Source organism: Madurella fahalii, assembly GCF_045866475.1.
Source record: "Madurella fahalii IFM 68171 DNA, scaffold_5, whole genome shotgun sequence".
NCBI classification, from domain to species: domain Eukaryota; kingdom Fungi; phylum Ascomycota; class Sordariomycetes; order Sordariales; genus Madurella; species Madurella fahalii.
In genome coordinates, this window is record NW_027263975.1 from 2949227 (window position 1) to 2975251 (window position 26025).

Sequence of the window (26025 nt, forward strand, 5' to 3'; positions counted from 1 at the left end):
GACTTAGGCGCGAATAATCCGTTGCGATCATGGCCAACCCCCCGCGCTCTTGCTTCGTCATGGATTCGTCGGTCCCGCCATTCTGTGGGACGTTATGCTTCTATTCGTGGCTCAGCTTGGGGGAGATGCATTAGAATAAGGTCAGGTACCTCAAGGAGCTTAATAAATCCTTGGCAGCTTGCGGGCGATTTCCCCTGCTGCGCAGCAAGCGTCACATACAGAATCCACGCATTTTCAAGCTTCCCGGTCTTTGGAAACTGGAATCGTCGCGCTTGTTTCCTTTTCTCGTTGACACTCCAGCATCCCCTTTTCCTTTTCTACCCCTCGCGCACAGTGCCGGGTCTCTCCCCGGTCTCTCGATGGATCCAGCCAAGACCGCGTAAGATGCTTCGACGGCCGGTAGTGCGTTGTTGGTTTCGAGAACCCTGACATGGGACAGGGGAACTTGTTTGTCTTCAATCACACTGCTTCAGCCTCTCGGCGTCATTCTCTGCTTCCACAGCGCCCCTTTTAACTTTCTGACCGTTTGACCCGGCAGCGTGGGCGAGACACAATCGCTTCGCCCTTGCGAAACCGTCGATCCGAGTTAAAATTGAAGCTTAGCAATAAGGTCTTTCTTCTTCCCCGGGCCCGCGCAACTGTAAAAATCCCATCTCATTTGCAGAGATATGGCTGCGCCGATGTTGACGCGTTGTCTGGGGCCCCGGCGTCGGGCCCAGATATAAGCATAGCGGAACCCCCCCAAGGCGTCCGACTCTCGAGTCCGTAGTCTGCAGGGGACGAGACGGCGCAAAGACTTCACAGGCAACTCCGCCCAACCTTCCCTCCGTCGACATCTCTCTTCACGTTCGCACAGAGCACCTTCGCCCGCCATGGCTATGGGAGGTGATGGACCGTGGGCGGTCGCCGTCATGTGGATCGTCACAATCCTCACCTTCATCTTTGTCCTGCTCCGTGTCTACACCCGTGCCCTCGTTGTGCAAAACTACGGCATCGACGACCATGTTTACAACTTTGCCTTTGTAAGTCGACGTCACTCACCCAAGAGAACACCCAAAAAAGGGGGAAAAAAAAGAAAAAAAGAAAAGACATTCGCTAACTTAAGCGTCTAAGGTGCTCCTCCTCTGTTACACCATCTTCACCACCATCTCGGCCCATTACGGGTTCGGCCAAAACATGGCCGACATTCCCATCTTAGACGACCTCATCGATGCCATCCTATTCGAGGCCATCGGCCAAACCTTTGCAGTCGTGGGCATGGCCGTCGCCAAATGGTCGCTCGGACTCTTCTTGTTGAGATTGGTCACGCAGGGGTGGCATAAGGTTGCCATATGGATCATGATGTGCAGCTTGATGGGCGCCTCGATCTCCGTCTGCTTTGTCTTTTGGCTGCAGTGCACGCCGCCAGCATACTTGTGGGACAGGCGGATCCCGGGAGGCTATTGTCACATCGACACTACTCCCGTGTCTCTGACCTTGTGTAGTATGTTTGCTCCTCATTTTAACCCCCCCCCCCCCCCAACCCCCCCCCCAAAAAAAAAAAAAAAAAAAAAAAAAAAAAAAAAAAACAGGGACAGGCTCTCACTCGAAACTGTTTTCTAGTCCTCTGCGTTCTTGCCGACTTTTTCTTCGCTCTCTTTCCCTGGTTGTTCCTCTGGAACTTGCAGATGAACCAGCGCGAAAAGATCGTTATTGCCGCTAGTATGAGCCTTGGCTTGATGTGCGTCTGCCCCCTCCCCTTGCGTGTTACCTGAATGACTCGGTCTTCTAAAACATGAAACAGCGCTGGCGCCTGCGGCATCAAACGTACCGTCGAGGTTCCCAATCTTATTAGCCAAAACTACCTAAGTACATCTTACCCTCCCTGCTCTTCACATCGCTTTTCCACATAGTAATCCAACATTCTAACACCCCACTCCTCCCCCCCCCTTCACAGAGGACACGGTAGGCCTAATCGTCTGGTCCGCCGCCGAAATCGCCGTCACCATGATCTGCATCGGCATCCCCGTCTGCCGCCCGCTCTACAAGCGCTTCCTCGACAAGATCTCCACTAACGGGACCGGCTCGGGCGGCTACAAGAAACACTCTGTCGGCGGCGGCAGGAGCGGCAGGAGCGGCGGCGGCCCGCGGTACGGCCTGCGCACCTTTGGCGGGAGCACCATGCCCGGCGCGTCGACGTGGGAGCCCGAGGGCGAGACGGTGCGGGATCGAGACGGGGACGATGCCGGGTCGGACCGGACGGGCAGCAGCGGCGACGAGGCGAAGGGCGGCGGCAAAGGCGGGCAGGCGAACAAGGGCATGAAACTGGGAATCACCCCGTTCACCGAGACCACGGCGGTGGCGGGCGGCGATGTGTGCGCGCCGGATAATGGGAGCCAGGAGGAGATCTTGGGCGGCGAGTTCAAACAGGGCCACGCCAGGAGGAGGAGCGACATTGAGACTGGCAAGGGCCACGGGCCGGTGAAGCCGAGTATCCAGGTGACTGAGGAGTGGCGGGTTGATAGGTCGTGAAGGGGGTGGGGGGCACGTCTCTCGGATCGCCGGTCTGCTTGGATGGATGCGGCTGTATTTTTTTTATTTTTTTATTTTTTCTGTGCACATTTCCTCGCGCGGCGCACGTTGTATTAGGAAAAATCCAATAGATTTCAGAGTCCAAGAATGTCGGCATTCCACAGCAGTCAGCAGGAGCCCCATGGTAATTATGCCAGCAGAAGCTCGATCCGAGCATCAGGAAAACCGCTCCAAACTCGCGCTTTACATACCCTTTGACCAGGGATGGGACAGGTCAACACAGCCATGCGCTTCCACGTTTACCGAGTCCCTGCCGCGAAAGCCGTATTTAAGGAAGCAGGTTTCTTGCAATGGCTGGAGCCCCGGAGTTCCAGGGCCGCACTTCAAAGACGCAGTGCGGTATCCGATCCACTCGCCGCTATCTCTCAGATCCATTTGGTGTTGCACGGTGCTGCGCAGCCATTAAGACCATCTGCAAACAGGCTTTATATGCCTTCTCGCTCCCTTCAACCTGGAGGGCCGGCACGACTCTGGATAGTCGGGCCTCTTTCTTGCGGAACGTCGGTGACGCATGGTAGTACAGGCGGGTAAGGAAGATTTCCATTTTGCGGGCGCTCATCTCTCCGTCTGACTTTGGCATCCTGTGCAAAATGGCAAGGCTACTAAAGGAAGTGCATTGGTACTTATCTGCATCCCCCTTTCTCGGTTAATACCATCCCCGCACTCAGCAATGGAGGCGATGCGGCTAGCGACTAGTAATGCGGCCATGTCAACGTTGCCATTATTCAGAGCGTCCATAGCGACGCAGAAAGCGAGGAGTGACGTGAGATCTTTGCGGGTCCGGCGCGCACTTGGAAGGATAGTCTCACTAGTAGAATACTCCCAATGGTAGGGTTCTAGGATCTCGGTGGTGAGTCGGGGCGAGGGCTGTCGTTGTGCTCGAGTCGATAGTAACGGCCGGATCTGATTAGAGAAATGTAAGATACGGGATCGTTAATTAGGCTTCCCCTACGTCCTAGTACCGCCAATATGCCAAATGGGGCGAGTGTCTCTCTCACAGCGCAAGCCAAACCATTCCCGGACAGAGGTACCCGGGCCTTGGGTGGCTTCACATGGTCGGGTAGGGCCCATTTTTCGAGGCCATCGATACGCGCGCCAAGTGAAATGGCTGCGGGCTTGTGCGGCCCGGTGTGATCGGATCAAGTCATTAGGATGGTGGTGTGAGCCAATTTCTTTGAAACAACTCCGCAGGGAGTTGGTAATGTCTGGTTTCTCACCCATGCTGCTGAGCAGGTGTGAGACGAATTTGCTTGCAGCTCTTGGCTGGTGATGTCGAGGTGAGCGAGAGAAGATTGGATAGGAGAAGAGAGAGGAAAAAGTCTAAAGAGACGAGAGAGAGGAAAGAGAGGAGGGAAGTTTGAATAAGTTGGAGAGAAGGGACGGAGTTTAAAGTGGTGGAAAAGAGCGACAAGGTCGCGAAGGAACAGGTTACCTTAGGAACTACTTAGTACTTACCCGAACTTTACCTAGTTTTCTATGCTTCTTGTGTGTCCTGACATGTGGAGGACTCGTGAGAATACTTTTGGATCATACTACTACCAGGTAGGTTCATTGCCCAACATACCTAGGTACCATAGTATCTAAATTACCGGCAGGAATCAAACAGCACTCATGGCACCCTTCGCCAATTCTGCTTGCTCGTTTCCGACCTTGTTCCCCCACGTTACTCAGGTACTTACAATTATACGCTTAATTTCCTTGTAATCCACCTCCAAGCCGCACCCTGCCTAGTCGGCATCTCAGATCCCCAACCCTCCAGCACCCCCGGCCAATCTCTCAATCTCATCAGCCCTTCTTACCCCCTCCGCAGGCGTGTGGCTCGTCCCGCCGACAGGCGCCCCACACTCCGGGCACTGTGCGAGTTGCATCGGCATGCCACAATCGCCAATGGTGAACGGATGTCCGTTGGCGCAGTAGTACCAGTGGCCCGTCCCACGAAACCCAGCCGCCATGGCCGCATATACGGCCTTCATTTCGGCTTCGCTGACAGTCGTGTAGAATACGCCACCGTTGACCATCCTCTCGACCGTGTCAATCTCCGCCTTTAGCGCCTCCGTCGAGGCGTGTGTCTCGACGATTTCACGTGCTGAGCGTAGATGGTTCAGCGCAAGCTTGTGGATACGCTCGACTTCGCTCTGGGATGTTGAGCTTTCGGCTGAAGGTTCTGCAGCGAACTTGGGATCGGCACCAGCCAACGGCCGAGGAGAAGAAGATGAAGAAGAAGAAGCGGAAGCACGAGTTGCTTCTCCTGCGTGACGGACAAACAGGCAGAACCGCGCAAAGCAGACGTGCCCTTCGACCTCGAGCCGCGGATGCCTGCTCCGGCCCGCGGCAGCGATCAACTCCTCGCAGTCCTTGAGGTGCTGCGAGAAATCGAGGGCTGGCATCCCACCGCCTTTGCGCTTTTGGGCTTGGTTCATACAATCGGCAAACATGGCGATCTCGCACTTGAGCAGCAGCGCCGCGGCCTGGAGCTGGCCCTTGACCTGGATCGTGCTCGACTCGTCAAAGGAAAACTCGCCCTGCCCCCCACCGGCACCTCGCTGTCGGGCGGCATGCTGAACAAAGTCGGCCACCCGCTGGAAGGGCTGTTCCTCCTTCCGCACCATGCCCAGATACTCGCTGATTTGGTGCCACAGCTTGAGCAGGGGGACATATCTGCTCGTGCCGTCCCAATCGCGTACCAGCCACAGCTGTTTAAGTCTCGCTGATGTGGTCATTTGCTGTCTCGGCTTGGTGTTGCTGGTCCGAGCCTGCTGGATCGGATGAGTCTGGTCGAGCGTCTGCTGCTCATCGACCAGCAGCTTGGCTAATTTCAGGTACTCGGCATTGGACCAGTTGATGAACTTCTTGGTTGCCTCGTCGAGCATGGCGCGGCGCACGATGCGGCCGTACCGGGCGAGGCTTCGGAGGGACCCACGGCAGGTCGGACACACCTTGACTTCGTCCCATAGAGAATGGCTTAGACGCCTTGGAGATGGCGACCGGACGGTCGGGCTCTGAGCCAGACATGGTGTAGTGCGATGCCATGTCCATGATGCCGTCCATGTTGGTCATGGTGACGAAGTGGCCGCAATCGGGGAAGAGGCATGGGTCCTCGTCAAGGTTGATGTCCCGGTACTGGAGACCCTCGAGGAAGTCGACGACCGTGTCCTTGATATCTTCGGAGCAGCACGCCCGGCAGAACTTGGGGTCGGGACAAGCTTCACCGCAGATTGAAGGGCCTGTGCAGAATATCATGTTAGTCGATACAATTTAAGACATCATCATACCAAAGGGGACTTACACTGATGTTTGCAATTCAAGATCTTGGAGCAGCGTCTGGAACAAGGCACCCAATCGCAAGGAGCGGCACAGCTGGCGGAGCATTAGTATATATCATGAGCGAGCTAGAAGCGAGGATGTGCAAGATAAGTTCACAGGGGCCAACTTACGGCATCGTGCACCTCGTATGCTCGCAACGTGATGAGCATGATTGTTCAGCACAAGGAGCACACGGCTCATGGCATGACTTGGCGCATCTAGAGTGAGAGCAGCGGACCTCACATTTTGCCGAGCACGGCGGACAGGGCTCGCCTGGATGGCAGGATGCGGTGCAAACATGCCGACAAGTCGAATATTTTCTTCCGCAAGGTTGCTTGCATGTACCGTGGTCCTCCTTGACCACTGTGCTGTCTTTCCGTTCCTTGCAGTCCGCACAGGTTCGTCTGCAGGAGTGACCGCAAGGGAGAACAGAATTGCAGAGAGATGTACAGCGGAAGGTGGCAGTGCCGACGTCAATGTGACAGGGTTTCTTAACGAGATGTTGGCATCCGGGGATGACGCGCTCGACGACTGTGGTGCAGATGATAGAGGTCGGATCCTGGGCGCGCCAACAGACGGTTGACGACACAGTGTGGCCGCATTCGAGAACCAACCGGATACCTGTGAGCTGCTCGGTGCACCTGGGCTCGCACTGGTCTCCGCATCTTCGACGGCAGGGATGGTCACAGCCCGTCTTCGGTCTGGGACAGGGCTCCAAACACTTAACCGCGTTGTGAAGGACATCTGAGTGACAGCGGCTGATGCAGGAGTGGCCACAAGAGAGCCGCTTCTCGCAGTGGCGAAGGCATCCCCCCTCAGGAGAAAACTGCAGGAAGTGGTCGGGCTCCGAGACGGCCACTGGTGTGTCAGGGTGACGCGGACATTGCAATTCCAATTTCGTGCCGAACCTTCCAGACGCCTGAAGGATGTCGAGGACCTTGGCCCACATGGGCACGCCGCCGTACATGGATGAGTTGCCCAGGATGTACATACCGTGCTTGGCGCGAGAAAGAAGGACGTTGATTCGGTTGCTGGTGCTTAGGAAGCCGCACTTGTTTTGCGTGTTGCTCCGTACCAGCGAGATGATGACGACCTTGGCCTCTTCCCCCTGAAAGTTGTCTACGGTGGCCACCCGGACACTCTTGAGGAGTGACGTTTTGGCGACAGGCTTCTTCGAGACGACCTCAGTGGATGGAGATGCGGTGTCGCGCTCGATGGCGGCGAGATCTTCCAAGTCCCTCTCTCCAACCGAAATCTCAAAGAGGCCCTGCATTTCGCGGCGGAGCCGAAATAGCTGGCCGAGGTACGGGGTGATGACGGCAATGTCGTCCAGGCCGTACGAACCCTGTCGGACCAAGTGTCTCACCAAAGCAATGGTCATCTGGATCTCAAAACCGTTCGAATGTGAGGTAGAATGAGGGTCTGAGCTGGCGGCGCCATCCTCGAGCCGGTCATGGTGCAGCCAAAACAGCCGCTCCTTCATCCCCATGACTTCAGGGTAGTCAGCCACATTCCCGCCGTCCTCGAGCGTCGGGTACAGAGTCGATCGCACAAGTTCGGCAATGTCGGGATGCATTCGTCTCTGCGTATCAAGAGAGCTGAACGGGAGTCTGGGATCCGTAGGGTGCAGAGGCCGAACGAGACGCTCAAACAGGGAAAAGTCGAGCGAGTACTGGGCACCATAATAGTTGGTGCTTTTGAGCTGGTCGTTCTGGATCTGCGGTCGAAGCTGAAGGTGATCTCCAATCAATATGGCATGCTCGACCAATGGAAGGAGCGCGGTCAAGGTATGTGCCTCGAGAACCTCACCGGCTTCCTCGCAGAGCATCACCTTGCTCCGCAGTTTCTGAAGCAGGCCGAGGTTCTTCGCTAAGCCAGTTGTCGTGACACCGACGACATCGGCCTCATGTAGGCATCGGAGATCGACCTCGCATTGCACCTTGTCGCACTGGTCCTTGGATGACTCGTACTCCTCGACAGTGCCAACAATGTCTGTTATGATAGAGTCACGCATTTCCCTGAGCCAACTTTGGTGCAAGGCCCGCCGCTGGTCATTTGTCATGTCGAATAACCTTTGAGCCGTCTCATTTCCAAGATCAGCACGCCCCAATGGACCGTGTTGCTGAGGATCTCCGCGCTCACCACCTTGAAGCCACCGGTCTACGGCCCGTTCCGGCTTATGGAATACCATTTGGAAGTCATCTTCATCCTTCCGACCGAAAAGCTCATCGTGATAATGAGGCTGTGACTCTTGGAGGTGCTGTTTCAGAGCTTGCCACTTGTCGGACGTCGTCAGCTTCCGGAGAAGGTCGCTGAGCTGCAAGGCGAGTTCCTCTTGGACTCTCCATTCCCGCCGCAGGGTGCTCCGTTCGTGGTATGTACGGTCAGCCGTTCTGGCCACAACGCGGAGGTTACATTGCTCCAGTTTCTCTGACTTGGAGCGGGCGCCGATGCGGATAATCCTGGTCTTTCCATCGTCGAGGTGCTCGAGGAGCTGGTCGAGGGCATGATTGGTGAAGCAGACGCATAGTACGGGGCCGAGATCAGCCCGTTCCCTATTGGCCAGCAGAACTCGAATGATGTTCTCACCGGTGAAGCTCTTGCCTGTCCCTGGAGGACCCTGAATCAGCGCAAGCCCGCGAGACAAAGAGTCCAGCAGTGCACTTGCTTGCGTCGGATCGAGAATTGACTGTTTGGCAAGGTCCGCAGCATCTAGCGGATTTTGTGGCGAGGTCTGCAAGCGTGATCCAGTCTTTGTGAGGCACGAGAGGTCAAAGGAGAAGCCCGGCTTCACCGCGTACTGTGGAGGCGGAATGGGCCGAAGCTGGTCATCTTCGGGATCGATGTCGTCTGGCGCGATCAAGCTCCTGAATGGTAGGCGAGGATTCTTTAACATTTGCTGAAGGGCCTCGAGGGTGTGTTGGAAAGAGGGAAGAAGGACACCGGGGAATTCGACAAGATATCGACTCTCATCACGCCCAATATTGCAATACCAACGCAACGCTTGGTAGAATTCCCCGCATCCCATGTCGACAAGATTTAGGTGGGCGTAGGCATAATTGGCATCTCCGGACAAAGACAAGGTCTGGACGTGCTTGTTTTCCTGAATGCCGTCATTAGCCGACTTTTTCGGCTGTTGGAGTCTCTGGTCGGGGACATGAAGCGTGGACTGGGCCACAGTGAAGAAGAGTGCCGACCCCGACGCCGCGACGACTGAGACGAGGGCACCGGGTTGCAGCCTCCGCGAGTGACTCCACCATTCCTGGCGGCGGCCCTGAGTCATGTTGGACACGGGCTGGTCGAATTGGACTATGAAATCGAGCTTGTGTTGATCAAAGACGACATCCACAACTGTGGCGTTGCGATAAGTGAACGTGCGAAGGCCATCCTTCTTTTTGCGGGGCGCCTTATCCTGTTGCGGCATCTTCATAGCTTCAAGCTGGATACGAATAGCATCTCTCAATACGCCGACCGTGTCTTCGCGAAGCAGGCGAAACTCGCGGTCGAGGCGGCCACGAATGCCTGGGTGATGGAAGTTGGTCGGGTCGCTGGTCGGCAAGTACTCGCTACGGATTGCTGCAATCTCGTCCTTCGTCGGCATGATCTTGATGCTCTCAATGTCGGCGTGGTCATTGTCGTGCCGTGGTCCTTGGGCAGAGAGCTGCCCGGGAAGGTCCGTTCTGAGGACGAACTTTGCTCGTTCAACGCGGCGCCGCGACGTAGCTGCGGACCGTTCCGGTAATGCTTCGCCCAGGCCGAGCCGTTGCCGCACGTAACGGAGATAGTTTTGTGACTGAAGCCTATAAAACTCGTCGCCAGGGACAGATGGCTCGTCGGTAATCGTTGCTAGCCGATGGATGATGGGTCCCAAATCATCAATGACAATGCTGTTTGTGTTGCAGTCCATCATCTTGCTTAGCACAGCGAGGGAGAGCTCGACGGCTGACATTCGCGAGTCGCCGTCCCGTCCCAAGTCGAAACGCTGCCAGCCATCTAGCATGTCGAGGTAGAACAAGAAGACAGACTTCATCCTCCTTCCGCCAATGCCCAGGACAAAGTTGTGAATGACGGCAACTTCTTGTTCGAGGATGGCCGAATCGACGACTCGTGGGTGGGCTAGAATCCGGAAGAGAGGAAGCAGCTCGTCCTTCCACAGGGCTTTCCTCTGCGTATCTCCGGTGACGGTTTGGAGTCTCTGATCTGTCAGCTCTCGGACAACAGTTAAGCCCTGGTTTTTTGCGAGCAGCTGAACTGTTTCCTGCGCCATGCCGACCTCCCCATCGATCAGCAGTAGAGCCAGCTGAAAGAACCGAGAAGATATTTCCGTACGTCGATGAGGCTGGTCCGAGTATTGCAATGAGAGACGTTTCAGTTCGCGAAGGTGATTAGTAGTGGCATGCCCACCAACCGGCGGCGACGACGTTGACGATGACTCCGTTGCTCTGCGAGCTCCGGGCACCGCGCCTTGAAGACGTTCGGTGTTAGCCTGATTTCCCGAGTGCAAAAATTTACATTCCTGGCCAAAGCGACACCGGCCCGTTTGCATGAAGTAACGACAAGGTTTTCCAGGCATGGTGGCTGTGTATTTACGGCTCGATGAACGGTGCGTGGGTCGTGACGGTGGAACAGCAGATGGTGCTGTGTTTGGAGAACTGTATATAGTGCGACGAGGAGGAGCAGGAACCCTCGGAACGAAATTTCGAGGGTCCTTCAAAGCGGATGCAAAAGAAAATGTTGGGAGCATAGAACATGGAATTTTGGAGGGGTATTTCAGTCGGGAGCTGTTTACAAAGACCCAACGAGCCAACTACCTTAGGTAGCCACACAGCCCGCCAACCAGTCAACGAACCGGAGCACCGTCTGTTGAAAAACGCCTTGCTTAAGGGCCCATTCACTACGCAATTGGCGGTTTCTTGACCAGCCAGGATAACAGGCGGGTTCTCTGGTGCCATTTGCACATGTGGTGAGGCCTACTGCAGTGAAACGTGACGGTCAAACGCGGGATCGCCCGCCGGCAAACGGATCTTAATCCTGGCCTCCGGTATGCTGGTAAGCTACCATGCTACTCATTCCAATCCACGTCGAACCCTGAGTAATGCTATGTTTGTAAGAGTGGCAGGGAGCCCTGGCCATGTTGTGGAGGGCCGGTTTGCCGGCGATAACGTTGTTGCGGACAGCTGACCATGTCATCGAATGAGAACGAGGCGGGGTTTACCTGGGCGGCCAACAGTGGGCCGGCCGGGCAGACACAGTTCGTCCCAGGGGAAGGGATGGACAAAATTGATTCGCCGGTGCGTGTGTCCGCACTACGTGTTCTAGGCAATGTACAACAATTAAGGAAGACGTTGAAGAGTTCGGCTGCTCAAGGTAGTATCTCTACGCGTGAGCGGTCCATCAGAGCTTCGTGGCTCCGCAAACGAGTTTGGCAATTCCTACCTCTAGAATTACCTGTTTGAGCACCACCAACCTGAAGCTTCAGAGAGTAGGTAAACAACAGTGTAAGTATAGTAGCACCTGACCGTTCACCACTCGACGTCATATTTCGCGCCGCGTCTAACAAGAGCCGAGCAAGAAAAGCCAAGAATCCGGGGAGGCATTAATCGGGAGGGGCGGAGGGAAGAGTTCCGCCGGATCTCCTTCAGCCAATCATGATTTCGGAATTCCTTGAGTACTGCCGGCTTCTTGTCCTAACAGCCCCAGATACTTCAGTTCGAGTGAGAATGGAGAATGCCGAGTTCTCAGAGATGGACGAATCATTCCGACAAGCCTCGTGTCGGTGGCGGGTTTATTAAAATTCTGGGCTGGACGGCGGATTGTATCCGTGGATAAACCACCTGGTGTGTTAGGGATGGGGCAACCCAGATGAAGGCTTAGTTATTAAAAAGACGTACGACCGACACTGGTTTCCCATCGGCTCCCTCGTTCTTGGTGGACTTTACAATATACTATTCGCTCTGACCTTTCCACTCATTGTCGTTCATCATGAAGTTCACTATTGTTGCTGCCCTGGTGGCCTCTGCCCGGGCTCACAGCATCTTCCAGGCGAGTCAAGAGAGACAAGCCTTGTTCACGACATGATTTCTAACTATAAGGATATAGAAACTCTCGGTCAACGGGGTCGATCAGGGCCAACTTGTCGGTCTGCGCGCTCCCTCCCAGCCGAACCCCGTCCAGAACGTCAACGACCCTCAGCTTGCCTGCGGCATCCGCGGTACCCACTCGGACAAGGTCATCAATGTCAAGGCCGGCGACCGCATCGGCGCCTGGTGGGGACATGTCATCGGGGGTGCCCAATGGCCCAACGACCCAGACAACCCTATCGCCGCCTCGCACAAGGGCCCCATCTCGACCTACATGGCTCGCGTCGACAACGCTGCCACGGCGTCCCCGAACGGCCTCAAGTGGTTTAAAATCCACGAGGACTCGTTCAACCCCTCGACTGGCAAGTGGTATGTACAGAAAGATGTGCTTCCGAAAAGGGGAGGGTATAAACTGACACTGTTGGCTAGGGGCGTCGATAACATGATTGCCAACAAAGGATGGTCATACGCAAACATCCCTACCTGTCTGGCTCCTGGACAGTACCTTCTGAGGCAGGAGCTGCTGGCTCTGCACTCGGCCTACGGCAACATGGGGGCCCAGTTCTATCAGTCTTGCGCTCAACTGAATGTTTCGGGTGGTGGTTCGTACGTGCCGAGCCAGACTGTTAGCATTCCAGGAGCGTATAGCCAAAATGATCCTGGCATCCTGATCCAGATCTGGGTTAACAGCGTTCCGGACAATGGCCGCAAGCCGTACACGGCTCCGGGACCAAGGCCCATGACCTGCCCGGCCTAAGGGTACTTTCGGCTAAGAAGGACCTCAGCCAGGCAACGGGCAACATATAGAGTGAGGCAATGGCGACGGTTTACCGATGGCGAAACTATTTTATAGTGCGAACCAATCCACCAATACGAAAGTGTCATTCCAGCACTAGTAGCAGTACCTAAAGTGACACCCTCGCAGGTCACTCATCCTTGCTGCCTCTCCATCAATCCTCCATCACCCAAGCCAAAACCCTTTCATCCACTCAACCCCCTCCGCCACCCAATCATCCTCGAGCTTCGCCAGCCAATCAAACCCGTGATCCCCCTCACAAATCGTGTACTTGACCTGCACCCCCTCCACCTCGCGCCGCAATCCCTCCACAACCTCATCCATCGCCTCCTTAGCCACCAGCGAGTCCTGCGCACCCTGAATGACCCAGACAGGCGGCACCCCACCCCGCTCCTTCGCCCTGGCAAGGGCATACGTCAGCGTCATCTTCCCGTCGGGGTCCGCGCCGTAGAGCTCCCTCATCAGGCCGCCCTGCAGCGCCGCGAAGACGAGCTCGGACCTGTCGGGCCACGGCGACGCCACCCGGACCGCCCCGTCCCGCAAGGCCCCCATATACTCCCGGACGACCTTCTCGAACGCCGAGCGGTCCACGCCCTCCCCCGGGCCCGGGTTCCACGCCCGCACGTCCGAGAAGAGCGCGCCGTACTCCACGATCGCCGCCCGCACCCTCGCCATCCCGTTGAACACCAGGGCCGACTGCAGCGCCAGGAAGCCGCCCGCCGACTCGCCCGCCGTGGCGATGCGCGAGAGGTCCGGGGTCAGGTGGGGGAAGAGCCCGCGGACGGTGGAGGAGAGCGGGGAGTCGGACCGGTGCAGCCAGGCCCAGAAGTCGGCAACGTCCGCGAGGCTGTCGACGGCTTTGGCTTCCGGGGCGAGGCGGTAGGCTGGGGAGACGATGATGGCGCCGGTAGAGTGGGCGAGATCGCGGATCCTATTTTCGGGGGGTTGCATTTGTCAATATGAGTGGTTCCGGTGGGAAAGAGTTGGGTTTGATGTTGATTAGACTTACCAGTCTACAAGGAAGAATGGTTCGGGGTTGGTGCCGCACACGAGGCCGCCTCCGTGGAAGTGGACGAGCACGGGAGCGGTTTGCGGTGAGGTGTTGGAAGAGAGGGTCTTGGGGATGAGGATTGCGGTCTCGATAGAGGTGCCGTTGACGGCCTTGTACGTGACATCGAGACGGTCGAACCTGGCCTTAATGTCGGCCAATACTTCCAGGCCTCTTTCAGGAGAATCTAGTGTCATGCTGATGGACCGTTCTTGTATCTATGATGGTTTGATGATTGTTGGTGTTGCTCACGTTGTTGTAATTAATTGCTGTCAAGGCTTGCTAAAATTTTCACATGTCGAGTCTGGGGTTGATATAATAATGAAGTGTAGGCCTCTGGAGCCCAAATACGTGGAATCGCATCGGAGTTATGGGGGCGTTGGAACGAGAGGCCGTCTTTCTTCGGTATCATCAGCATTCGGAGTGATTCAAAAAAGTTGTCAATTATTAATCTCACAGTGGGGCTGTGTGTTAGAACTTGCTGGAAAACCGTATAGATGCCACTAACAGGCACTGAATCCTAGCTGCACTAGGATTCATGACCAATCCTTAAGTAACCATAACTGAACCCTCGTGTTAGCTGTCTCATCCTTCAATTAACTTGCTTGGCCCTAAGAGACCCCGTACCGCGGCCCAACGGTTAGTAAGCATAGAACGCCGCTCTAGGCCGCCAAGTCGGAATGGAGGTTGACTGTGCCCCATCAGTGCAGGTTTCGCGTTATTCATTATTCAGTGTACTATCAAACACTGCTCTAAATGGCATGATTTTTTCGCCGAGCTGCAGCGGATTTGAAATACGCTTCGGCTTCGTAGTTTATCACCAAAGCCATCTAAGTGTCATTGGCCTCCCCTGCCCGCACCCATCTCTGCACTGCCTCATCTCTCGCTGGTTGGAAGTACACGTACTATAGCAACCACCCGCCCTCGCTAAATACCTCTTATTACGGGAAGTAGACGCATCATACGTTAAAACTTGCCCAAAATCCTTTGCCCTGATCGTCTCATCATCTGCGCTACGTGTCTCGTCAGCAAAGCGGGAGGTCACAACCTAACAACGCAAGGAGGGAATCGCTAACAATCTCGCCGTCAATTCTATCGCTACTCCCCTATACGCGTAATCCCCCACCCCATATACCTTCGCCATTCCATTGTTCATTTCGTTTTGGCGGATCCCGGGGTGCACCGACAGGGCAGTGACCGACTTAGTCATAAAGCTCAGCCTAGCCTTGGATTAGACAAACCGTACGAGGTTGCCAGATGGTCAGTGATAGGTTCTATTGCCGTAGCTTGCGCCGCAACGAAGCTGATAGTTGTCCATTGAAATGGTGCAGAAACACATATCTACACCCACATACCCATCAAAACAAGGGGAGGGCAAAGGTGGCCAACTGCCAGACAAACAAGATAGACAAGACAGGCCAGGCGACACGACCACAAATTGGGTCCCTGCAGCCTAAACAAGGTTACAACAACATATGCAGATAGACCTCCCTCTAGTCAGCGGGAGATCGCTCTATATATAAAGAAAGTTTGTCAATTGAGCCTACAATAGGTATAGAAATCATTCTCGCAGGTCACCTATCCTAGCAGCCTTCACCCGCTCAGTCCCCTCTGCTATCTTATCATTCTCGAGCTTCGCCAGTCCGTCAAACCTGTGGTTGCCCTCATGGACCGTGTACTTGACCTCTCTCCATCTCCCGCCTCAGCCTTTCTACAACTTCATCCATCCCCTCCTTTGCGACCATCGAATCCTCACTCCCTGTAGACGACCTAAACAGGCCCTTGACAGCCTGCACGGATCTCGAGCGACCGATCCCCCCTCCACAGGGAGCGGATTCCATGCCTTCACATCCGAGTAAAGCGCCTGTACTGTATGTTCGCGGCGTGCACTACTTCCGCGGCCACGTCGTACACCAGCGGCGGACAGCGGTTTCCTCGCGCCGCCTGCGGACTCGTCCACCGTGGCGAGTCGTGAGAGGCCCGAGTGAAGTGAAACCTCCGAGAGGCTGTCGACGGCTTCGACTTGAGGATGAGGCGTGTAGGCGGTAAGAGGCAGGCGGTAGGCGGTAGGAGGCAGGCGGGGTTCAAGACGCTGCAAGATCCTCGTCTTCTCCGTCCCGTGGCCCCTCCTTCCCAATAATCAGCTTCTGCTGGCGCCACGCTACCCGCTTCGCCATTGCCCTAGGCAGGTATACCAAGCCTCACGGGGCCGCCTTGAATCCGTATTCCGATCTCATGGCGGCGAGGGAGATGGGCTTTCGCAGCTCGTACACCGAAACGATCTTGTAGGCGAAGTCGTAGCCATCCCAGTCCTTGTGCCTGTTGTTGAACCGGGCGTTCCCGAGCCCATTTTCTTCTAGAGGAGCGTCACCTTGCTTTCGCGTCCGCGCGGGGAGAATCTCGCAGACGTGGGTGAGGGCCGAGTGCGGCGCAGCACGGTAGAACCAAATGCGCCTAAAGCTTGGTTTCAGACAATACTTCCGAAACTCGTAGTTCTTTGTGCCATTGACGATCTGGCTCATATAAGAATCCTGCATTGGTAAGATCACATCGGTGGTCAAGTGGTTGGCGTGAGGCATCTTGGCAACCTGCTCAGTTGTGGAACCAAAACGGAACAAGACGCGACGCGTTTATTCATAAAAGTTTTACTTTCCTCTATGTTACACTTTAGTTTGTGCTTTTCGTCACCCAGCTGCACATTTTAAAAAGGCTTAATTGTTTTTTGCTTTTCGTTCTGGAGGCCGTGAAGCCTATCAATCCACAGCAAAGTCTAGTCTCAGGCGGTTAGTTGACTTTGTTTAGTCGTGGACGGGTGCTGTCGTGGCTAGTGGAGATTGTTGTGGCCCCGAGCAGTTGTACTGTACACGAGAGTGCGGGCCACCTAAAGACATCCCACCTTCGCCATGACGGACAGCCATCAACAACCCAACCCATTTGAATTCCTATTGACCAATTCCAGGGCAATGCTTTAGGTTCCTGCATTACTCTGTTCGGGCTCACATGCCTGGGTGTGGATCGTCCCGAGAAGCATCTCTTCCTGCTCAAATAGGAGATGGAGGTAGTGCAGGCTGTAGCCGTGAAAGAGTCTGTATGGTTAGTCCACTCACAACTCGATCTCCCGCCAAAGCAGACCGATATCCTTCCCCCCGCGTCGGAGTACCTCAGCTGAGCAGGTACTCCTAGTTTTCCCTAACCAAGTAATCGTAGGCAGTCTTCTGCAAGTACAAGGAATTGGATACCTTGTTCCCCGGTCAGTCTGATATCCGGGGAGTGTAGACAATGATAGCGGGCTTGGAGAGGAATCGCCAAAGGAGCTACTCCTGCCAGAATCCGGCGTAGTCACTCTCACAGATCTCGATCCAGTTGTATGGAGCATCCTCTTAGAAGGAGCCGAGAATCAGGCGTGAAAGGGACACTCGAATGAGACATTGCATCCGTCGGCCGGGTATATGTTCTTGACCCTTTACTTGCTAACGAGGCCGCATTCTGGGTAGCTGGCACGTATGGCGAGAGCGCCGGTCGATGGCGCTAGATACCTATGTTTCCAGGGACTCGCGGTACCGGATGGCCTTTTGCGGGATCTGCGGTATGCCGTCCATACCTAAAAACGCTTTCTCCGAGCCGGACCTTGTATCGCACCCCATAGCGTCCTGAAAGGTCCTCCAACAGGGCTTGGTAGCCGGTTGTATGTTTGTCAGCTCGAAACTTTGTACGAAGGGCCCGGTCCGAAAGCAGATAATTGCAGTTCAACGGCTGAATCGAATACCTCAATGCACGGAAATAAAAATTACATTGGTACCAAGAAGGATAAAGTAGACTTAAACACTCATTCGTTGCGGTAAAAAAACTGGTCCTTTAAGGTTGAGATACTGCTGATCTTCAGGTCGGGGCTAACGAAAAAAAAAAACCAGGGCGATTGTACACAGCACATGTTGCAGGGCTAAAACGCGCTAGGGTTATGTGAACGGTAGGCTGAGAGAGGGTTGAAATGAGAGTTCTGGTGGTAGGTTAGGCACTAGTCAGGGGCCACTCTCCGGCGCAACTTCCGATGAATATGGCGTCGGTCTTCAGTATGGAGAAGTGGTAATAGGCACCCAGAAGATAGAAGATGATACTTGGGTATTTTGGCTTTCTAATCACGGTTCCTCCAAACCCTAAATAGTCACACCGTGTCTCATCCCTAATACGCCTTCAACCAGCCTCTCTTGGCATCAAGAGCCTCTGGAGCAATACAATCTCCTTAGGCGGTCATCCTCGGGAGCCATCCATTTATCATTGTTTTGACCTTACTACCAGTGCTGCCAATGGTGAATAATGGCATGGATTTGGCTAGATAAGAGAGCCAGAGACTCGGCAGGAAGGCTGTAGCTTGTCGGTGAGGATTTAAGCACTCACTCTCACAACTCAATGTCTCGAAGACTATTAGGGAGTTTTGCATTTCATATCGCTCGGCTCCTACCGTACCTGACATATAGAGATCTAATGTGTAGCTGCATTAGGCTCGCATGTTTATGTGTGTCGCAATCTCCGTTGCAGGAAAACCCGTTTTCCAGCCCCACTTGCTCTCTCAGCCCGGTTTGTATACGTAGCCTTCCAAGGCTAAGGGTCGTCCCATGGCTGATATGCTCTCTATACGGGGGCGTGGTGGAAGAGATACGAGACCGATTCGCCTGCTTTGGATCAGTATTGGCACACAACAAGGAAGTTAAACATTGAATAATTATTACCGTTGTGTGTACGGCGAATGGCCTGAATCAAAGAATTAGCTCGTGTATGAAGAAAGGAGCCGTTTCCCACACGTACCTCTGCAATTGTCGGGCTGATGTCAATGACACGAAGTTTGGGACACTGTACTGCGTTAGGCAACCGTTTACCCCAGCGGCCAGAACGGAATAGGCTTACTCGCTCGACCTTGTTCCCTAAGGGGACGGTGTTTGTGACAACAAGAGCGGATAGAACACTGCTGTTCAGGGTCTCGATGGCGTTACCGGACAGGATTCCGTGCGTGACCAGTGCAAGAACTGATTTTGCGCCGTTCTCCTTGAGCACTGCCGCTGCTTTCACCAAGGTGCCTGGTAACGTGAGGTTCAGTCTCCGTTCTAACTGCTATGCTGGTCTGGTCCACTACTTACCACAGGTGTCCGCCATGTCGTCTAGCAATTCGTTAGCGAAATTTATCTTCGTTCAGTGAGTTTCAAGGAGACTTGCCGACAAGGATAGCCACCTTGTCCTCGACGTTACCGACGAGAACCTACGGAATTTATCAGTTAGAGTTCCATTAGTTTCAGGCTTTCAATCCCCACCATGCGACCGACAACGTTCGGCCTAGGGCGCTCCTTGTGGATAAGAGCGAATGCCGTATTGAGATGGTCGGCAATGGATGTGGCGCTTTAGCGTTGTCAGCTAAAAGTCCTTGCCGCGTGGCAGCTAGGAATACTAACCGTTTTGCGCCACCGGCATCAGGAGATACAATCACACAATCTTCTGGGTTGAAGTTTTCCCTGATGTAGCGCAGGAAAGAAGGCTCCGCGTACAAGTTGTCCACGGGGACACTGAAGAAGCCTGTAGAGCCGTCGTTAGCTTCGTGATCCAAGCTGGACGCTGGCGCCGCTGGAGACCATACCCTGAATCTGCGAGGCGTGGAGGTCGACAGTCACAATATCTACAGTGGCGAAACTTAGCATCGGCGGGTTAGCGGAGGGGTGGGTGATAGCATACGGTTCGCGCCGGCTGTTTGAAGCATGTTGGCGACCAGTCTCGCACTGATGGGAGCTCGCGACTGAGTGAACAGATTAGTATGACGGTTGTCCTCCTAAAATGTCAAGTATGCCGCCCTACCTTGTCTTTCTTGTCCTGGCGAGCATAAGGGAAATTAGGACTGTGATTGTCAGCACCAATTCCCAGGCGCGGGTAGCCCGGGCAGCAGGGTAGAACGCGATGCGGCTGAAGCTCGGGGTCCCTTACATGACCGCTGTTATCCTCCTAGCACTGCAGAGCCAATGTCAGCAGCCGAAAGACTCGGTACGTCGTGCGTGTCTTCCCACCTCGCAGTTCTGCATGCTGATATCATGATCAAGAGCTCCATCAACCCCTCGTTCACATCCCCAGTGGCCGTCGACTGGACAATGAAGACATCCTCGTCGCGGACCGACTCGCCGACGGTGAAGGAGGTCTCTTGATTCGAGTAGTTGAGGGAAATCGTCCTTGCCACTTGGATGCCCAACCTGCGAAGAGCCATGTGTCAGCGAACAAGTTGCGCTGTCGAGAATGCCGCCGAAGCTTCGGGCTCCGGGGGTGCTTTGCTCGAATGTGCTCGGCTCGACCGTGCTTCCACATACCGCTTCGCAATCTTGTCGCTGAGCTCGGGGTGGCTGCGGCCACTGATCAGCTTGATCTCGTTTGCCATTTCGGCGGACATGGTGAAAGAGGAAAATCGTTCGGCCCCGCGGGACGGCGAGACCAGTGAAATCAGCGAGGCGGTTCTTGTCTCTCCCTGCAGCTGTTAGCGGGGAACCTAATTGCGGGGCTGAGACATGGGCGCGGCGCGTACTGGAGGTCGAAGGCTCGAGATACGAATGCACCGCGGGTACGGTCAGGAGAAGGGTTTTTGGAACGGCGAGGACGCTGGGAAAGAAAGCCACTGCTCGGAAGCGCGATTGCGGCTATCGGAAGCATGCGAGGACCCCATGGCGGCAGAAAAAGTTGAAAGAAAAGCGGGTGGAGATGGTCCAGGCCAAGGTACCTTGCCATTGTACCCACTAGCCGAGTCGAAACCTGTGTTATCGATAGGCCCACCGCACGTGAGCCCTGAGGTAGCACCCTGCGGGCCTCGCCGGTAAAGAATTTTTGGCTCGTCATCGGATCAAGTTCCCAGTGTAGTACATAATAATGCTGTGCTTAGTGTAGATCCGCTTGGCTGCCCTTCTTCTAGTGAGGCCCACCCACACGCTGGTACGTGTACTGCAGGCCTCGTCTTTGTCGACCGCTGTAAACACTCAGCCAACGCACGTTCTTGCGTCATTGGTTAGGTTACTCCCGTTGTCTCCCCCGGCCTGGCATGACATTGCAATGTGTATGTCCTCGGCAGTCGGGAGAGCTAGGGCATGCGGTACTGTACGCTGGAAACCCACAGCGGGTTCAATGCAGCATCTGTTAAGCACTACCTGCGCGGCCCTCGAACAAGGCGTCTCGGCATATAGCCGGCATGTAAGATGTTGTTACATCATGATATCTCGCTCTGATCTGACTGCCCGTCTCCCTGTTGTGTCTGGTGTTGCCCGACTTCTTAAGTTGGGTGGGTGAGGTAACGCGGCAGCCTTGGTCGCCTCATCATTCAATGATCCCTATCCTTGCGAGGCCCCTTTCGCGGCCGTGTCCGCCTTTGCATCGCTCCCGGACCCTTGCTTCCCCGGGTCCTCATCCAGTATCTCTTCCCCAGTAGGCCCGCTAACCTTGACTCCTTCCAACGAGGCTTCGTCGTCGTCCACGTCGTCCTCTTCTTTTCGAGCTGTAGTGCGGTCTTGGTCGATCACTAGACTCTTCACGCTGCTCGCCTTGCTGACACACTGACTCTCAGGATCTTCCACCCTCAGCCCAAGGTGCTTTTCGGCTGTTGGGTCTTCAACGTCCGCCCCCTTCCAGTCGGCCGGTTGCATCTGCGGCACCGGGCTGTTCTCACCAGGCTCGTTGATGGCCACCCCCGAGACGGCGGTTTCTTCCTCGTCGGTTGCCGCGGAGCCCGCACCGGCAACCCGCCAGACCACAGACATCCTGTCAAACGCCCGGGTGCCCTTCTGGCTAGACCCTTTGATCCCATCCATCTTGTCCCATTCCATCTCGAACACGCCGCTTTCGTCCGGCTTTCCGTCTTGCTCCGGGCCATTGCCTTCAAAAAAAGCATTGAACCAGACGTGTGCGACAGCAGTCACCATGGTCAGGCCGATGTTGGCAGGCCCACGGTTCCTCCTCTCAAATGAGATGTTGACATCGCTGTTCGGGATGCGGATTGGACTAGCTGGTTTGAAGACGACGGCCTGTCCGCCTGGCTCGGAGCGGTCTGCAAAGGAAAACCCATTCTGCAGGCTGGTCGTGGACTGAGATCGGGATTCGTCTTTGCCTGGTAGGGAGGGCGTCTGGGAAGCTTCCGGCATGGCGATTGTCTTGGTCCTTTTCCCGTCCTTGCCCAACTTGCTCGGACTGTGCGAGGACCCCCTATTCCGACTCGACAACTTTCGCATCAACCCCGCAGTCCTCGACCCCTTTAGCCGCTTTGATGAACTCGTCGACGGAACGTCCTCCTCGTTACCGCTCGCGAGATCCTTACTGTCCACCGCTCCCGTAATCGCCCCGTAGTCCGCCTCCTCCACAACCTCCCCTTTATCATCCACCCTCGCTCGTACCCCATACCCCGCCATATCCTGCACCATGTCCACCACGCCTGCCCCGCCCGGCGCATCCCCTTCCACCACTATCCTTTCCTCCGACTTGAACGTATGAAACACCTTGATCTTCTTCCCCTCCTCCACGAACCCCTCCACGGCAACCTTGACCCCGTGCCTCAAGCCCCACACATGCACCTCCACGACCTCGACCGCCCTATCCACGTACCGCTTCCCGCCCTTCGTCCACCGAACTACGTAGCTCACCCACCTCAGCTGGCTGGGTATCGAGACCCCAGCGCCGAAGTTCGGCCTCATCCTCCGCTCGGTAAACCGCGCCAGCGCGTCCTCGGCCGTCCAGCCGCACTCAGCGATCAGGTAGCTGCAGGCCATGGTGCCGGACCGGCCCTTGCCCGCCTTGCAGTGCACCACCACGACCCTCTCGCTGCGCTTGTGTCCTCCCTTCTTGTCTTTGCCATTGCCGTCACTGCCTCCCGGTATACCACCCTCACCAGGATCCGCCGCCCCCACCGCCGCCTCCGCCTCCGCATTCGCTTTCCCTTCCCCTTCCCCTTCCCCTTCCCCTTCCCCTCCCCCTTCCCCTCCCCCCTGCAACCAATTCCTCATCCCGCCCAAGATCACAGGTACCAGCCGGAACGGCGGCGGGTGATGGTCGGGCCAGGGGTAGTGGCGGATCCGGTTGTAGACGGCCTCGTCGGGGTATCCCGTGCCCTCGGCGCGGAACTCCCATATTGCCCAGCCGGCGCCGTGCTTGGCGTCGAGGTAGGCGACGAGGCGGTCGAGCGGGTTGCGGTAGGCGCGCTGGGGGTACGCCTGGGAGGGGCCGGATCTGGTTTATTTTTTTGGGCGTGTCAGGCCGTTTTCCCAAACATGAGTGGGGGACAATGGATGGAACGAGAAAGGGGCGTACAGACGTTGCGATAATATTGGAGGTGACGTAGCACAGGTCGAGGCCGGTCTCCTGATGTTTCACGCGGGGCCCGGCAACGATCTGCCGCAGGATCGAGGTCATTTCGCTGCGGTTGGTTGGGACGGCATGTAACTTTTGCGATGATAGGATTGGAACAAAGAGTTTACGACTTCCTGCGGTTGGGAAAGCGAATTGGTCCGTTTCTCAGGACGTCCAAGGCAAAGGCCTACATGAAACCCGACACTCTGGTTACCTTGGGCACAACGGGAGGCTGCTTGCTTCTGTCCCCGATTGCGACGTCATAGGGAAGTGGGGTCCTCGAGAATAGTCTTGGCAGCCTGCTCTTTTGGGGGTTCGTCCTCCTGCAGCCGCTTCCCAGTCCGGAGGATTGCTATGCGCCGACATTCTCGATGCTTTCTACGCACAGCCTTGAGCCACTTTGTCAGGGGAATCAATAGTGGACAACCGGGTAAGAATGGTCACTGGTGAATTGTACATAGCAGCCAGGCCAAACACTATAAGTTAGAGGTTGAAATACAAAAACAAAGATCAACACTAGGGAAACCCCAGCCAAATCTCCAGTAACTCCTTGGTATGGGGATTGCGGCAAGGAGAAGAAAAGATTCCGTTCTTGAGACGTGGAAGTTGCAATCCCAATTCCAAGCCCCTGCCCATCGAGACTGCCATGCGCCATCCTACAGTACCTCGCCTTGTCATTTCTCTTGCCGCTGCCGTCCTACCCCTTGTCCGGACCGCTTCAGAGTAGCCTAGTATTATCGACCCGTTCGTTGGAGATCTCCGCATGCACGAACCTGCCGTCGCCATGTTGGACTTTATGCTTAAGGCCGTGTCATTGACACGGAAAGCATTATTGCCGTATCGCTCGGTAGGGTCCGGGTGCAACCGTCTAAGACGTCTTCTTGGGAGCTGCCGCGCCGTTGACATACCTGTTGACATCGGTTGCGGTGTGGAACTGTCTCGCGGTGCCCTTCACTCCGTCCCAGACCTGGCGAGCCACGGGTGGGGTGCCCTGGGCACCGATAAGGTTGTCGATGCGCGCCTCGAGCTGAGCGAAGGAATTCTGCGTGTGGCTGCTTTGGGCGAAGCGGGCGCGCAGGAATGCAGTGTAGAGAGCGAGTAGAATCCAGGACCGGCGCTGGAAGAAGATGGCGCCCAGGAGCAGGCGGATCCAGAGAAGGATCTCGAGGCCCGAGACCATCGACATGGAAGCATCATAGTACTGCTTGACGAAAGCAGCGAGGGCTTCAGCAGCCGGGTGCTGAGCGTATTGCGGCTTTGCGTTCGGCGACGCTCCGGCGGCAGGGCTCAGCTTCTGCGGCGGGATGATCGTCGGGATCACGTTGGCGCGGACGTACGTCGCGACGTGGAAGACCGAATAGATGCCGTAGGGGAGCAAGGCGAGAGGCCACTGGGGCATAAACAGCCACACAAGAGCCATCACTGAGAGGTCAGCAGGATCCAATGGCGCAGCGCGATCCAGGAGTTTCCGGGCACTTACCGAGATACTGAATGTTCTCATCGGAGAGATAGCCCAGAAGACCGCCCGGTTGCTTTGTGCCCGTCTTTTGCCGGGCCCGCCATGTCTTGTAGACCACAATGCCATATGTACCGGCGGCTGCAATGAAGGCGAAGCGATAACAGAACTGGGCCCAGCCCCCGTAATAGTTCATCCGTATCCAGGAGAGGAAATACCGGAAAACGGAGAGGAGAAGGAGAAAATGCCTGCGCGAGAGAAGAAAAGTCAGCAGCGAGTGTCGGAGAGGCGAACGCCGCGGTATCCAGGCAGCGGCCTGTCTCGATACGGCTTCAGACGCGGGGCTGTCTCCAGAGCGTGCGGCGAGAGCGAGAGGTAACGTACCCGACGAACCAGGCGACTGTAAGCGTAGCCAATGTCAGCTGTGCAACCCTCCTAGGCGTTGCGGTTTTGGGCGGATAGTTGGTCGAGGGAATGCACACGTACATTGTAAAGTGGACGCCAGAAGCTGCAGCCTCGTGGCCAGAGGCAAGTCGGCCGACGGCGGTGGTGCCATTGTCGCGCGGATGAGAGGGCTAGACAATCGCGATGCTGATGCTCAGAAACGGTGCGGTTGTGTGCGTTGATGAAGCGGTGGTTGAGCGCTCGTTTCGTGAGGGAATCCGGAAAGCTGGCTTAAGATGGCTGGTGGAGATGGAAAAAAAGGTGGTGCCCTTGCACGACAGATTACGTCGGGAATTTGTCGATGGCCGGTGCGTCACTGCCAAAACACAGGCGCCGCGGCGGATGCAGGGGTCGTGACGTCGCTCGTTTGGCGGTCAATAACTCGGCGGGAAAGCAGTTGGCCTGCGTAGGTCTGGAAATGAATACTTGTATACGGATGTAGAAATGGAAGAATCTTATTATGGGAAAGGCGCCGGGGACAAAGAACTAAAACTGTAGACCTCGATAAAATCAGGTGTGCTTGTCACCACTTTGTCGTCATCCGCTCAGCTCCCTCGGGGCACCGTCCCGCTCTTCAAGTGCGACCCCACCCTGATACTATCTTTTCAGATGGAAGTCCGGACGGGAGCAGCCAGCAAACCATTCTCCGGACAGGAGGCTCATTTTCATTGGCTAGCAGAGAGCAGCTTGCAAACGACCTTTCCACCAGCGCCGATTGGATTTTGATAGCGGCTGTCGCAAAGGTTCAAGATGCACTTGTCAAAGCTCCCCGCAGCTGTGGCCGCCGCCAATCACCAAATAACTACATTTTATTGGCATAATTCAGCGACTGCGTCGTATTTTGTTTCGTACTCCGTCTTATCGGTCCTTGCAGGTAAGAATCCCGGTGATGATTGATAGCGATTGGGGGTATACGCGAATCTAGTTGCGGTCCAGAAACTTATGCTTAGTGCAACAACACCGACCCGAGGTGTGTCGC

The 26025-nt window shown here is 55.6% G+C and overlaps 9 protein-coding genes across 9 annotated transcripts; 2 read left to right on the forward strand and 7 right to left on the reverse strand.

Moving 5' to 3' along the window:
* Nucleotides 1–872: 872 nt before the first annotated feature.
* On the forward strand, nt 873–2511 carry MFIFM68171_09468 (Integral membrane protein pth11; the record flags this gene model as incomplete). The annotated part of the gene is made up of 5 exons (XM_071064887.1): nt 873–1022; nt 1114–1483; nt 1603–1720; nt 1784–1848; nt 1937–2511. 5 exons carry the CDS (start codon nt 873–875, stop codon nt 2509–2511), a joined length of 1278 nt encoding a protein of 425 aa, XP_070920988.1.
* Nucleotides 2512–4310: 1799 nt separating this feature from the next.
* On the reverse strand, nt 4311–6010 carry MFIFM68171_09469 (uncharacterized protein; the record flags this gene model as incomplete). The annotated part of the gene is made up of 4 exons (XM_071064888.1): nt 4311–5475; nt 5540–5795; nt 5858–5928; nt 6006–6010. The coding sequence occupies 4 exons, from the start codon at nt 6008–6010 to the stop codon at nt 4311–4313; spliced, it is 1497 nt and encodes a 498-aa protein (XP_070920989.1).
* Nucleotides 6011–6689: 679 nt separating this feature from the next.
* MFIFM68171_09470 (uncharacterized protein) lies at nt 6690–10141 on the reverse strand (the record flags this gene model as incomplete). The annotated part of the gene is made up of 2 exons (XM_071064889.1): nt 6690–6732; nt 6783–10141. 2 exons carry the CDS (start codon nt 10139–10141, stop codon nt 6690–6692), a joined length of 3402 nt encoding a protein of 1133 aa, XP_070920990.1.
* A 1715-nt stretch (nt 10142–11856) lies between these two features.
* MFIFM68171_09471 (uncharacterized protein) lies at nt 11857–12711 on the forward strand (the record flags this gene model as incomplete). Its single annotated transcript, XM_071064890.1, has 3 exons — nt 11857–11916; nt 11974–12323; nt 12384–12711. 3 exons carry the CDS (start codon nt 11857–11859, stop codon nt 12709–12711), a joined length of 738 nt encoding a protein of 245 aa, XP_070920991.1.
* A 204-nt stretch (nt 12712–12915) lies between these two features.
* Nucleotides 12916–13995, reverse strand: MFIFM68171_09472 (uncharacterized protein; the record flags this gene model as incomplete). Its single annotated transcript, XM_071064891.1, has 2 exons — nt 12916–13681; nt 13760–13995. The coding sequence occupies 2 exons, from the start codon at nt 13993–13995 to the stop codon at nt 12916–12918; spliced, it is 1002 nt and encodes a 333-aa protein (XP_070920992.1).
* A 2004-nt stretch (nt 13996–15999) lies between these two features.
* On the reverse strand, nt 16000–16377 carry MFIFM68171_09473 (uncharacterized protein; the record flags this gene model as incomplete). Its single annotated transcript, XM_071064892.1, has 1 exon — nt 16000–16377. The coding sequence occupies one exon, from the start codon at nt 16375–16377 to the stop codon at nt 16000–16002; it is 378 nt and encodes a 125-aa protein (XP_070920993.1).
* Nucleotides 16378–18427: 2050 nt separating this feature from the next.
* On the reverse strand, nt 18428–20216 carry PRS4 (ribose phosphate diphosphokinase subunit prs4; the record flags this gene model as incomplete). Its single annotated transcript, XM_071064893.1, has 14 exons — nt 18428–18468; nt 18526–18547; nt 18602–18646; nt 18701–18870; nt 18931–18951; nt 19007–19049; nt 19102–19186; nt 19240–19360; nt 19422–19460; nt 19517–19577; nt 19637–19676; nt 19763–19786; nt 19843–20022; nt 20137–20216. The coding sequence occupies 14 exons, from the start codon at nt 20214–20216 to the stop codon at nt 18428–18430; spliced, it is 972 nt and encodes a 323-aa protein (XP_070920994.1).
* A 925-nt stretch (nt 20217–21141) lies between these two features.
* On the reverse strand, nt 21142–23209 carry TEP1 (Telomerase protein component 1; the record flags this gene model as incomplete). The annotated part of the gene is made up of 2 exons (XM_071064894.1): nt 21142–23026; nt 23112–23209. The coding sequence occupies 2 exons, from the start codon at nt 23207–23209 to the stop codon at nt 21142–21144; spliced, it is 1983 nt and encodes a 660-aa protein (XP_070920995.1).
* An 805-nt stretch (nt 23210–24014) lies between these two features.
* Nucleotides 24015–25158, reverse strand: POM33 (Transmembrane nucleoporin; the record flags this gene model as incomplete). The annotated part of the gene is made up of 4 exons (XM_071064895.1): nt 24015–24568; nt 24627–24850; nt 24987–25002; nt 25089–25158. 4 exons carry the CDS (start codon nt 25156–25158, stop codon nt 24015–24017), a joined length of 864 nt encoding a protein of 287 aa, XP_070920996.1.
* Between the last annotated feature and the right edge of the window lie 867 nt (nt 25159–26025).